Below are 13,824 nucleotides of genomic sequence, written 5' to 3'. Positions count from 1 at the left end.
CCGCGGAGCGGCTGGGCCCGTGAGCCATGGCCGCTGAGCCTGCGCGTCCGGAGCCCGTGCTCCGCAACGGGAGAGGCCACAACAGTGAGAGGCCCGCGTAATGCAAAAAAAAAAAAAAACTGCTTTGGGTCCGTGCACATGTCATTTAATTAAATTAAAAATCCACACAAACAGCTAAGAAAAAATACCATGAACACAACACCACTGTCTATCAAAGGCTCTGGGAACTGCATATGGGTGAGAAGAGCATTCTTGGTGTTTTATAACAAAAAGTTGACATTTCTAGGAAAGCATATATAAAATAAGAAAGAACTCTCCCCCAAATCCAGGGAGTGTGGCTACCCTAACTACTGATCACTTTCTAAAAGATTTAAGGCTTAAAATGGGAGGGCGGGGGGAAGCTCAGATAATGGACAGAAGTTTTTAAATGTCCCACACTTCAACTTTAGAAAGTGCCAGAGTAGTCATTTCATAGGGTAGGATGGCTCCTTCATGTTAACATCAGAATCTTAAGACACTTTCCATTACTTCTCCATTTGATACCAGTAACATAAGTACCTTGTTCTTTTAATTTAGGGAGTAGTTTGTCTAACACCACCATTTTGCCACTGTTGGTAACTAGATGCATGTCCGTTGTGTAAGGTGGACCAGGTTCAGCTCCATCAAAGAGATATGGGTGATTACAGCATTTCCTCAACTGCATCAGGATGTTCAGTAGCCTCATTTTGTCCATCTTCCCTGCAGAGTTTAGTATATCTATATCCTTCATTAATATACGAGTATACCTAGTGAGAAGAAAAACACTTTAAGAGGGCTCAAATGTTCCTGGGACGAGTCTCTGCCACTTTATATCCTCAATCCCATCTCAACCCAAAATACCTGTAAGAAACAACCCATCAACTTCTAAGGTGTAGTTAGGAGTCTATCACCTATAACTGCTTTTTTCTTCTGTTTCTCTTTATTGCCCCCAGTGTTCTAATGTGTACCATTAATGCTTTGGGCCTTGAGGCCCGAAAGAGTAAATTCGTCTCCTTGGGATGAACTGAAATGAAACAGTATGATACAACATTTTTAAGTAATAAAGCAAAACTTATTCGTAGTCTTTTCCAACAGAAGAGTGCCACTATTCCATTATAATTCAACGTAGCTAGTGTAGCATTTGGGTAAGAACATTAAGAGCTAAGGAGGGAGAAAGAATCATGAGAGCATAAAGCATGATGATGATAATAAAATGAATACAATGTGATTTAAATATAAGTAAAAGTGTACAGGCTGGGGGAAGAGAAGGGGGCAGTTAAGCTAAGGCTGGATTATGAAAAGCCTTGACTGTATACGCTAAGAAGTTAGACATTATCCTAAAGGAAAGAGCAATCTGTCCAAATACCAAAGATTCAGGACCTTGAACCCACTGAGCAAAATAACGTAAACAACCAAAGCAATCTATACTTAACAACTCCAATTATGGGGCACAAAATACTCAAGGCACCCACAATTCTGACTGATATAAAGTTCCCCAATATGATTATAACTAAAAAAGATTTGTCTTCCCTCAGCATTGACTCATGTCTTAATTCTGTATTTTAGAACTTTATATAAGACAAGCCTAACACCTTATAAAAAACCTTTCAAAATTTCTGAAGACATTTAGGATGGCCTATCTTCTACACTGGTCATCTCTTTACCAGATAACATCCCCATTTCTTTGCCTTACATCCCTTCCGTCCTTTTACCAACAACTGCAGACCCTTGCAAATACTTACCAATATTAAGTATGGAACTGAATATACTTGAGATGTGGTATAACCAGGGAAGAACACAGTGGGTATTTATTCCCCGCCTCTGAACACTACACTTAAGACAGCGGTTTCCAGCCCTTTAGATTTCAGATACCCATAAAGCTTTTTAAAAAAGACAAAAAGAGGAGGAAATGAAAACTGAAACCACAGTGAGAATTGGTTCAAGCTGGCGGAGTACAAGGACGTGCTCTCACTCCCTCTTGCAAGAGCACCGGAATCACAACCAACTGCTGAACAATCAACGACAGGAAGACACTGGAACTCACCAAAAGATACCCCACATGCAAAGACAATGGAGAAACCACAATGAGACAGTAGGAGGGGCACAATCACAATAAAATCAAATCCCATAACTGCTGGGTGGGTGACACAAACCAGAAGACACTTATACCACAGAAGTCCACCCACAGGAGGGAAGGTTCTGAGCCCCACGTCAGGCTTCCCAACCTGGGGGTCCGGCAACAGGAGGAGGAATTCCTAGAGAATCAGACTTTGAAGGCTAGTGGGATTTGACTGCAGGGCGTCGACAGGACTGGGGCAAAGAGAGACTCCACTCTTGAAGGGCACACACAAAGTAGTGTGCACATCATGACCCAGGGGAAGGAGCAGTGACCCCATAGGAGACTGAACCAGACCTACCTGCTAGTGTTGGAGAGTCTCCTGTAGAAGTGGGGGGTGGCTGTGTATCACCGTGAGGACAAGGACACTGGCAGCAGAAATTCTGGGAAGTACTCTTTGATGTGAGCCCTCCCAGCGTCCGCCATTATTAGCCCCACCAAAGATCCCCAGTAGACTCTAGTGTTGGCTCACCTCAGACCAAACAACCAAAAGGGATGGAACCCAGCCACACCCATCAGCAGTCAAGCGGATTAAAGTTCTACTGAGCTCTGCCCACCAGAGCAACAGCCAGCTCTACCCACCACCAGTCCCTACCATCAGGAAACTTGCTCAAGCCTCTCAAGATAGCCTCATCCACCAGAGGGCAGACAGCAGAAGCAAGAAAAACTACAATCCTGCAGCCTGTGGAACAAAAACCACATTCACAGAAAGACAGACAAGATGAAAAGGCAGAGAGGGCTATGTACCAGATGAAGAAACAAGATAAAGCCCCAGAAAAACAACCAAACAAAGTGGAGAGAGGCAACCTTCCAGAAAAGGAATTCAGAATAATGAGAGTGAAGATGATCCAGGACCTCGGAAAAAGAATGGAGGCAAAGTTCGAGAAGATGCAAGAAATGTTTAACAAAGACCTAGAAGAATTAAAGAACAAACAAACAAAGATGAACAATACAATAACTGAAATGAAAAATGCACTAAAAGGAATCAATAGCAGAATAACTGAAGCAGAAGAATGGATAAGTGACCTGGAAGACAGAATGGTGGAATTCACTGCTGCGGAACAGGCTAAAGAAAAAAGAATGGAAAGAAATGAAGACAGCCTAAGAGACCTCTGGGACAACATTAAATGTAATTGACATTCGCATTATAGGGGTCCCAGAAGGAGAAAAGAGAGAAAAGACCCGAGAAAATATCTGAAGAGATTATAGTAGAAAACTTCCCTAACATGGGAAAGGAAATGGCCACCAAGTCCAGGAAGCGCAGAGTTCCATACAGGATAAAAGCCCAAGGAGAAACACACCGAGACACATAGTAACCAAATTGGCAAAAATTAAAGACAAAGAAAAATTATTGAAAGCAGCAAGGGAAAAACAACAACATACAAGGGAACTCCCATAAGGTTAACAGCTGATTTCTACCAGAAACTCTACAAGCCAGAAGGGAGTGGCGTGACATATTTAAAGTGATGAAAGGGAAGAACCTACAACCAAGAGTACTCTACCCAGTAAGGATCTCATTCAGATTCGATGGAGAAATCAAAAGCTTTACAATCAAAAGCTAAGAGAATTCAGTACCACCAAACCAGCTCTATAACAAATGCTAAAGGAACTTCTTTAAGTGGGAAACACAAGAGAAGAAAAGGACCTACAAAAACAAACCAAAACAATTAAGAAGGTGGTCATAGGAACATACATATCGATAATTACCTTAAACGTGAACGGATTAAATGCTCCAACCAAAAGACACAAGCTTGCTGAAAAAAAGCAAGACCCATATATATGCTGTCTACAAGAGACCCACATCAGACTTAGGGACACATACAGACTGAAAGTGAGGGAATGGAAAAAGAAATTCCATGCAAATGGAAATCAAAAGAAAGCTGGAGTAGCAATACTCATTTCAGATAAAATAGACTTTAAAATAAAGAATGTTACAAGAGACAAGGAAGGACACTACATAATGATCAAGGGATCAATCCAAGAAGATATAACAATTATAAATACATATGCTCCTAACATAGGAGCACCTCAATACATAAGGCAACTGCTAACAGCTACAAAAGAGGAAATCGACAGTAACACAATAATAGTGAGGGGACTTTAACACCTCACTTATACCAATGGACAGATCATCCAAACAGAAAATTAATAAGGAAACACAAGCTTTAAATGACACAACAGACCAGATAGATTTAATTGATATTTATAGGACATTTCATCCCAAAACGGCAGATTACACTTTCTTCTCAAGTGCGCATGGAACATTCTCCAGGATAGATCACATCTTGGGTCACAAATCAAGCCTCAATAAATTAAGAAAATTGTAATCATATCAAGCATCTTTTCTGACCACAATGCTATGAGATTAGAAATCAATTACAGGGAAAAAAACGTAAAAAACACAAACACATGGAGGCTAAACAATACATTACTAAATAACCAAGAGATCACTGAAGAAATCAAAGAGGAAATCAAAAAATACCTAGAAACAAATGACAATGAAAACACAACAATCCAAAACCTATGGGATACAGCAAAAGCAGTTCTAACAGGGAAGTTTATAGCAATACAAGCCTACCTCAAGAAACAAGAGAAGTCTCAAATAAACAATCTAACCTTACACCTAAAGGAACTAGAGAAAGAAGAAAAACAAAACCCAAAGTTAGTAGAAGGAAAGAAATCATAAAGATGAGAGCAGAAATAAGTGAAATAGAAACAAAGAAAACAATAGCAAAGATCAATAAAACTAAAAGCTGGTTCTTTGAGAAGATAAACAAAATTGATAAACCATTAGCCAGACTCATCAAGAAAAAGAGGGAGAGGACTCAAATCAGTAAAATTAGAAATGGAAAAGGAGAAGTTACAAAAGACACCGAAGAAATACAAAGCATCCTAAGAGACTACTACAAGTAACTCTATGCCAAAAAAACGGACAATATGGAAGAAATGGACAAATTCTTAGAAAGGTATAACCTTCCAAGACTGAACCAGGAAGAAACAGAAAATATGAACAGACCAATCTACAAGCAATGAAATTGAAACTGTGATTAAAACTCTTCTAAGAAACAAAAGTCTAGGACCAGACGGCTTCACAGGTAAATTCTATCAAACATTTAGACAAGAGCTAACACCCATCCTTCTCAAAGTCTTGCAAAAAATTGCAGAGGAAGGAACACTCCCAAACTCATTCTATGAGCCCACCATCACACCGATACCAAAACCAGACAAAGATACTACAAAAAAAGAAAATAACAGACTAATATCCCTGATGAATACAGATGTAAAAATCCTCAACAAAATACTAGCAAACAGAATCCAACAACACACTAAAAGGATCATACACCACTGATCAAGTGGGATTTATCCCAGGGATGCAAGGATTCTTTAATACACGCAAATCAATCAATGTGATATACCATATTAATAAACTGAAGAACAAAAACCATATGATCATCTCAATAAATGCAGAAAAAGCTTTTGACAAAATTCAACACCTATTTATGATAAAAAATCTCCAGAAAGTGGGCAGAGAGGGAAGCTACCTCAACATAATAAAGGCCATATATGACAAACCCCCAGCAAACATCATTCTCAATGGTGGAAAACTGAAAGCATTTCCTCTAAGATCAGGAACAAGACAAGGATGTCCACTCTCACTACTATTATTCAAGTTGTGGAAGTCCTAGCCATGGCAATCAGAGAAGAAAAAGAAATAAAAGGAATACAAATTGGAAAAGAAGTACTAAAGGAAGTACTAAAACTGTCACTGTTTGCAGATGACATGATAATATACATAGAGATACACAGCATAGAGAATATAAGTAGGATAATATACATAGGATAGAGAATCCTAAAGATGCCACCAGAAAACTACTAGAGCTAATCAATGAATCTGGTAAAGTAGCAAGATACAAAAATAATGCACAGAAACCTCTTGCATTCCGATATACTAATGATGAAAAATCCGAAAGAGAAATTGAGGAAACACTCCCATTTACCATTGCAAAAAAAGAATAAAATACCTAGGAATAAACCTACCTAGGGAGACAAAAGACCTGTATGCAGAAAACTATAAGACACTGATGAAAGAAATTAAAGATGAACAAGACAAGGATGCCCACTCTCACCACTCTTATTCAACATAGTTTTGGAAGTTTTAGCCACAGCAATCAGAGAAGAAAAGGAAATAAAAGGAATCCAAATTGGAAAAGAAGAAGTAAAGCTGTCACTGTTTGCAGATGACATGATACTATACATAGAGAATCCTAAAGATGCTACCGAAAAACTACTAGAACTAATCAATGAATTCGGTAAAGTAGCAGGATACAAAATTAATGTACAGAAATCTCTGGCATTCCTGTACACTAATGATGAAAAATCTGAAAATGAAATCAAGAAAACACTCCCATTTACCATTGCAACAAAAAGAATAAAATATCTAGGAATAAACCTACCTAAGGAGACAAAAGACCTGTATGCAGAAAATTATAAGACACTGATGAAAGAAATTAAAGATGATACAAATAGATGGAGAGATATACCATGCTCCTGGATTGGAAGAATCAATATTGTGAAAATGAATCTACTACCCAAAGCAATCTACAGATTCAATGCAATCCCTATCAAACTACCACTGGCATTTTTCACAGAACTAGAACAAAAAATTTCAAAATTTGTTTGGAAAAACAAAAGACCCCGAATAGCCAAAGCAATCTTGAGAACGAAAAACGGAGCTGGAGGAATCAGGCTCCCTGACTTCAGACTATACTACAAAGCTACAGTAATCAAGACAGTGTGGTACTGGCATAAAAACAGAAAGATAGATCAGTGGATCAGGATAGAAAGCCCAGAGATAAACCCACGCACATATGGCCAACTTATCTTTGATAAAGGAGGCAGGAATGTACAGTGGAGAAAAGACAGCCTCTTCAATAAGTGGTGCTGGGAAAACTGGACAGGGACATGTAAAAGTTTGAGATTAGATCATTCCCTAACACCATACACAAAAATAAGCTCAAAATGGATTAAAGACTTAAATGTAAGGCCAGAAACTATCAAACTCTTAGAGGAAAACATAGGTAGAACACTCTATGACATAAATCACAGCAAGATCCTTTTGGACCCACCTCCTAGAGAAATGGAAATAAAAACAAAGATAAACAAATGGGACCTAATGAAACTTCAAAGCTTTTGCACAGCAAAGGAAACCATAAACAAGACCAAAAGACAGCCCTCAGAGTGGGAGAAAATATTTGCAAATGAAGCAACTGACAAAGGATTAATCTCCAAAATTTATAAACAGCTCATGCAGCTCAATAGCAAAAGAACAAGCAACCCAATCCAAAAATGGGCAGAAGACTTGAATGGGCATTTCTCCAAAGAAGATATACAGACTGCCAACAAACACATGAAAGAATGCTCAGCATCATTAGTCATTGGAGGGATGCAAGTCAAAACTACGATGAGATATCATCTCACACCAGTTAGAATGGCCATCATCAAGAAGTCTAGAAACAATAAATGCTGGAGAGGGTGTGGAAAAAAGGGAGCGCTCTTGCACTGCTGGTGGGAATGTGAATTGGTACAGCCACTATGGAGAACAGTATGGAGGTTCCTTAAAAAACTAAAAATAGAACTACCATATGACCCAGCAATCCCACTACTGGGCATATACCCTGAGAAAACCATAATTCCAAAAGAGACATGTACCAAAATGTTCATTGCAGCTCTATTCACAGTAGCCCGGAGCTGGAAACAACCTAAGTGTCCATCATCGGATGAATGGATAAAGAAGATGTGGCACATATATACAATGGAATATTACTCAGCCATAAAAAGAAACGAAACTGAGCTATTTGTAATGAGGTGGATGGACCTAGAGTCTGTCATACAGAGTGAAGTAAGTCAGAAAGAGAAAGACAAATACCGTATGCTAACACATATATACGGAATTTAAAAAAAAAAAAAAAAAAAAGTCATGAAGGACCTAGGGGCAAAACGGGAATAAAGACACAGACCTACTTGAGAATGGACTTGAGGATATGGGGAGGGGGAAGGGTAAGCTGTGACAAAGCGAAAGAGAGGCATGGACATATATACACTACCAAACGTAAGGTAGATAGATAGTGGGAAGCAGCCACAGAGCACAGGGAGATCAGCTCGGTGCTCTGTGACCGCCTGGAGGGGTGGGATGGGGAGGGTGGGAGGGAGGGAGATGCATGAGGGAAGGGATGTGGGAACAGATGTATATGTATGACTGATTCACTTTGTTATAAAGCAGAAACTAATTTAAAAAATTAAAAAATAATAATAATAATAAAGAGAACTATCACACTTAAAAAAAAAAAAAAAAGAAATTAAAGATGATACCAACAGATGGGAAGATATACCATGTTCTTGGATTGGAAGCATCAACACTGTGAAAATGACTATACTACCCAAACAATCTACCGATTCAATGCAATCCCTATCAAATTACCAATGGCATTTTTTACAGAACTAGAACAAAAAATCTTAAAATTTGTATGGAGACACAAAAGACCCAGAGTAGCCAAAGCAGTCTTGAGGGAAAAAAGTGGAGCTGGAGGAATCAGACTCCCTGACTTCAGACTATACTACAAAGCTACAGTAATCAAGACAATATGGTACTGGCTCAAAAACAAGAGATATAGATCAATGGAACAGGATAGAAAGCCCAGAGATAAACCCACGCACCTATGGTCAACTAATCTATGACAAAGGAGGCAAGCATATACAATGGAGAAAAGACAGTCTCTTCAATAAGTGATGCTGGGAAAAGTGGACAGCTACATGTAAAAGAATGAAATTAGAACCCTCCCTAACACCATACACAAAAATAAACTCAAAATGGATGAGAGACCTAAATGTAAGACCGGACACTTATGAAACTCTTAGAGGAAAACACAGGAAGAATACTCTTTCACGTAAATCACAGCAAGATCGTTTTTGACCCACCTCCTAAAGTAATGGAAATAAAAACAAAAATAAACGAATGGGACCTAATGAAACTTAAAAGCTTTTACAAAGCAAAGGAAACTACAAACAAGACAAAAAGACAACCCTCAGAATGGGAGTAAATATTTGCAAACGAATCAACGGACAAAGGATTAATCTCCAAAATACATAAACAGCTCATGCAGCTCAATATCAAAAAAACCAAAAAAACAAATCCAAAAATGGGCAGAAGACCTAGATAAACATTTCTCCAAAGAAGACATACAGATGGCCAAGAAACACATGAAAAGCTGCTCAACATCACTAATTATTAGAGAAATGCAAATCAAAACTACAATGAGGTATCACCTCACACCAGTTAGAATGGGCATCATCAGAATATCTACAAACAACAAATGCTGGAGAGGGTGTGGAGAAAAGGGAACCCTCTTGCACTGTTGGTGGGAATGTAAATGATACAGCCACTATGGAGAACAGCGCAGAGGTTCCTTAAAAAACTCAAAACAGAATTACCATATGACCCAGCAATCCCACTACTGGGCGTATACCCAGAGAAAACCATAATTCAAAAAGACACATGCACCCCAGTGTTCATTGCAGCACTATTTACAATAGCCAGGTCATGAAGGCAACCTAAATGCCCATCACCAGACGAATGGATAAAGAAGATGTGGTACATATATACAACGGAACATTACTCAGCCATAAAAAGGAAGGAAATTGTGTCATTTGTAGAGACGTGGATGAATCTAGAGACTGTCGTACAGAGTGAAGTCAGTCAGAAAAAGGAAAAACAAATATCGTATATTAACGCATATATGTGGAACCTAGCAAAATGGTACAGATGAACTGGTTTGCAGGGCAGAAACTGAGACACAGTTGTAGAGAACAAACGTATGGACACCAAGGGGGGAAAGCCACAGGGGGGTGGGAGGGTGCTGTGGTGAATTGGGAGATTAGGATTGACATGTATACACTGATGTGTATAAAATTGATGACTAATAAGAACCTGCTGTATAAAAAAATAAAATAAAATTCAAAAAAAAAGAAAAGAAGAAAAAGATAATAAAAACTTACAAGGTTTTCAACTTTTTTAGTATGTCCTATTCAAGTATTGTAAAAGTAGCTACCATATGTCATCACCATAATTTCACAAAAGGACATTTTATCCTGCCTAAAATAAAACATCAACTCAGAACGGAGTCTTTTAAATTAAATTAACATAGCTTTCTGCGATAAGAGAAAGCACTTAAGTTTTCTCATACCTCGACAATCTCCAACTTCATCAGGGACTAGCACTAGCCCACGGGCCAGTATTTAACCACTGGGTTAACCACATGTCTCACATCTATGCCACCACAGCTTCTTTTTTAGAAACCCAAGCAGTGGGCTTTAATTGCAACCCTGTTAAATGTCAAGTTTAATTTTTGAATTCATAAACCTCCCAACTTGATTCCGTCATCTAATAAAGGCTTTGCATCACAAATTTGATTAGCAAGTCCTAATCAAATTATACGACTGGGAAACTCTTTAGGCTGAATTCAATCCAGCAAACAGAATTCCTTGACAACACAAGTTAGGAAAATAAAATACAAATGAAAGTTAGTACAGGATCAAGAGTGATTTCAAAAACGTCTCAGAAAACATACCATTCCCTTTGCATTTTGCTGAGACCCACATAGATTTTTACTTCCTTCTTTGGAGGCAAACTCTTTTCAACATCAGCCTTAATTCGACGAAGGAGGAATGGACGCAAAACCTTAAAAGAGCAAAAAGAAATGCAGATGACCTTATCTGTAATATAAGCATTATTTCAGGATCTCAAAAGTGTCTATTAAATACATAGAAAAGAAATTTATCTTCTTGGACATCAAATTATTCTTAGGACTTCTTCCTGCCAAACATATAATTTATTATTAGTGATTTCCTAAAGAGTAATGTTAAGATGAATATTTTTTCAATACGTAGTGAGAAAGAGCATAATTAATATCATATATTAACGCATATATGTGGAATCTGAAAAAACTGGTATAGAGCATCTTATTTACAAAGCAGAAACAGATGTAGAAAATGTATGGATACCAAGGGAGAAGGGGAGGGTGGGATGAGCTGGGAGATTGGGACTGATATATATACACTATTGATACTATGTATAAAACAGATAACTAGTGAGAGCCTGCTGTGTAGCACAGCACTCAATGCTCTGTGGTGACTTAAATGGGACGGAAATCCAGAAAAAGAGGGCATGTATGTATACTTATGGCTGATTCACTTTGCTGTACAGTAGAAATTAACACAACATTGTAAAGTAACTATACTCCAACAAAAATTTTTTAAAAATATATACTGTCGGGGCTTCCCAGGTGGCACAGTGGTTGAGAGTCCGCCTGCCGATGCAGGGGACACGGGTTCGTGCCCCGGTCCGGGAAGATCCCACATGCTGCGGAGTGGCTGGGCTCGTGAGCCATGGCCACTGAGCCTGAGCATCTGAAGCCTGTGCTCCGCAATGGGAGAGGCCACAACAGTGAGAGGCCCGCGTACCGCAAAAAAAAAAAAAAAAAAAAAAAAATATATATATATATATATATACTGTCATAAAGTATTAAAAATAGTAAATTTTCAAGATGATATTTTCAACATTCATTGCCTCTCAGATCTCAAACTAGTTACCTGCATGTAGACTGTCTAACATTACTTAAGAAATGGCTAGCTCTACATTAAGATGTCTTCATGGTTAGTTTTTAAATTTACTACCATTTTCTTATGGAAATAGACAAATGTAAAGTATACAAATTGTGAATATACAGTTCGATGCATTTTAATCAAGTAAACATACCCATGTAACCATCTCCTAGATAAAGAGAACATCCCATAAATCCTTCTGTAACCTTACCAGTCACTATCCCCCTTTTTCTTCCCAAAGGTAAGCAATATTCATACTTTTTAACATCATAAATTAGTTCTGCCTGTTTTTAACTTTATATACAAAGACTCATGCTCATTTATATCTGGTTTCTTTTACACATTATACTTGTGAGACATACCAATGCTATATGCAGTTGACATCTATAAAACTGAAGATATCCTTTTATTTGTGTCACCCTTTGTTCTAATTACACTAGCTTATAAAAATATAATCACCACAAAACAAATTAAAAATTGGTGAGAAAAATAATAAGCAACACTACTCTAATACCATCACATAAGGAAGCTAGTGCAGCCCTAGCCGAAAGCTAGCACCAGATGCCAGACACGTGAGCAAGGACCTTCAGCGCCACTGGCCCTCTTCCAGAACCGTCCAGGTACATGCAGCTGGATAAATACAGGTAAAACCAGCAAAGAGCCCACTCAGCCAACTTATAACTTCTGGAATTATTAAAACACATACAATTTAGGTTTTGGTGCGGGTTTTTGGGGGGTTGGGGGGTGTTGCAACAATAGAAAATTCATACGACAAGAATTATCTCATTCCTAAGTACACCCATGTGACTGTGAATATACTCTTTCATTCTGAGATCACAGGAGCTATGGTGGGACTTTATGGTGGGACTTTCAGGACAGAGCAGAATGGTAGCCACCAGACCTTTTCCCCCTGATTTGGTAAGTATCTTCATACTACTCTCTGAACAAAACAAACAAATGCCAAAACTGGTATTCTGTTGTGTGGATTTTAGTATGCTTTACCTACATGTACCCATCTATTTATTAAAGCAAAGCCTACATATACACTCCACAGTCCTTCAAACAGATAAATCTGAATGCTTACATGCTTGAATGCCATCTAAATTGAAACAAAGGTGTCTAGGAGATCATCATCTTCAAATGTTTAACAAAATAAAATTTCAGTACATAGAATTTTAAAGTACCTTAAAAATTAATTTCTGTAGAAAGAAATATCGGAACATTCATAAAATTTTTAATTTTTTCCCCTTAATCAAATATCCACTTTGAGCCAGGCACTGGGCTAGGGATACAAAAACAAATGTTAAGACATACTCTGCCTTTGTGTTTACAATGCAGCAGGGAAAACGTGTAAATAAGTCATTTCAGTACCCTGTGCAAAGTCCTATAACGTTAGACTGTCAAGATTAGTAAAGATAGAATATACAGAAGGAGTCTCTAGGCTGGCCTCAGCCTGGGTATTCAGTGGAGAAAGTGACATCACCACTGAGTCTTGGCCTAGGTGTTATCAGTAAAAGAGGGCAGGAAAGGGGATACTAGATGTGGCAAAAAAGGTAAGCAGAGAGACTGAGATTAACACAACGTTTACAGAAAACTGACAGTGGGGCCAGCCAACTCTAGCAAATTAAAGCTTGATATAAGAAGTGAAACAGAAGTTGGAAAATACTCGAAAGGTTAACTTTTTGGAGGAGGGGCAATGTTGCCCTGCAAGATATGTTTATAATGCCTAGAAACATTTTTCATTATCACAAATGAGGGCATATACTCTGGCATCTAGAGTGCAGAAGCCCTGGGGATGCTGTCAAACAAGAAAGCCACCCTTCCTCGCCCTCCAAAAAATTATTTACACCAAAACGTCAACAAAAGTTGAGGAACCCTGAGTTAGGTCATGAAAGGCCATCTATGTCATGCTTACATGATTTACCCTGCAGCCCAGGGTATCACAATCTGCGGTCTATCAGAGAAATTTCTATCTTCCTACCAACTTTCACTTGTGAATCTCCAAGGAAGGAACGAAGCCATACTTCACAGCA

General features: G+C 38.4%; 1 protein-coding gene across 1 annotated transcript in view; it reads right to left on the bottom strand.

The window, feature by feature from the left end:
• SMARCA5 (SNF2 related chromatin remodeling ATPase 5) overlaps window positions 1–13,824 on the bottom strand; it is a 49,839-nt gene that overhangs the window by 16,953 nt on the left and 19,062 nt on the right. Inside the window, exons 10-11 of the mRNA XM_081249089.1 lie at window positions 10,759–10,868; window positions 559–785 (exon numbers count right to left, since the gene is read on the bottom strand). Coding sequence (XP_081105215.1) covers window positions 559–785; window positions 10,759–10,868 — 337 coding nt within the window. The remainder of the gene's footprint in view (window positions 1–558; window positions 786–10,758; window positions 10,869–13,824) is intronic.

This window comes from Mesoplodon bidens (assembly GCF_964165515.1).
Source record: "Mesoplodon bidens genome assembly, chromosome: 1".
NCBI lineage: Eukaryota > Metazoa > Chordata > Mammalia > Artiodactyla > Ziphiidae > Mesoplodon > Mesoplodon bidens.
This window is presented reverse-complemented; position numbering and strand designations above follow the sequence as displayed.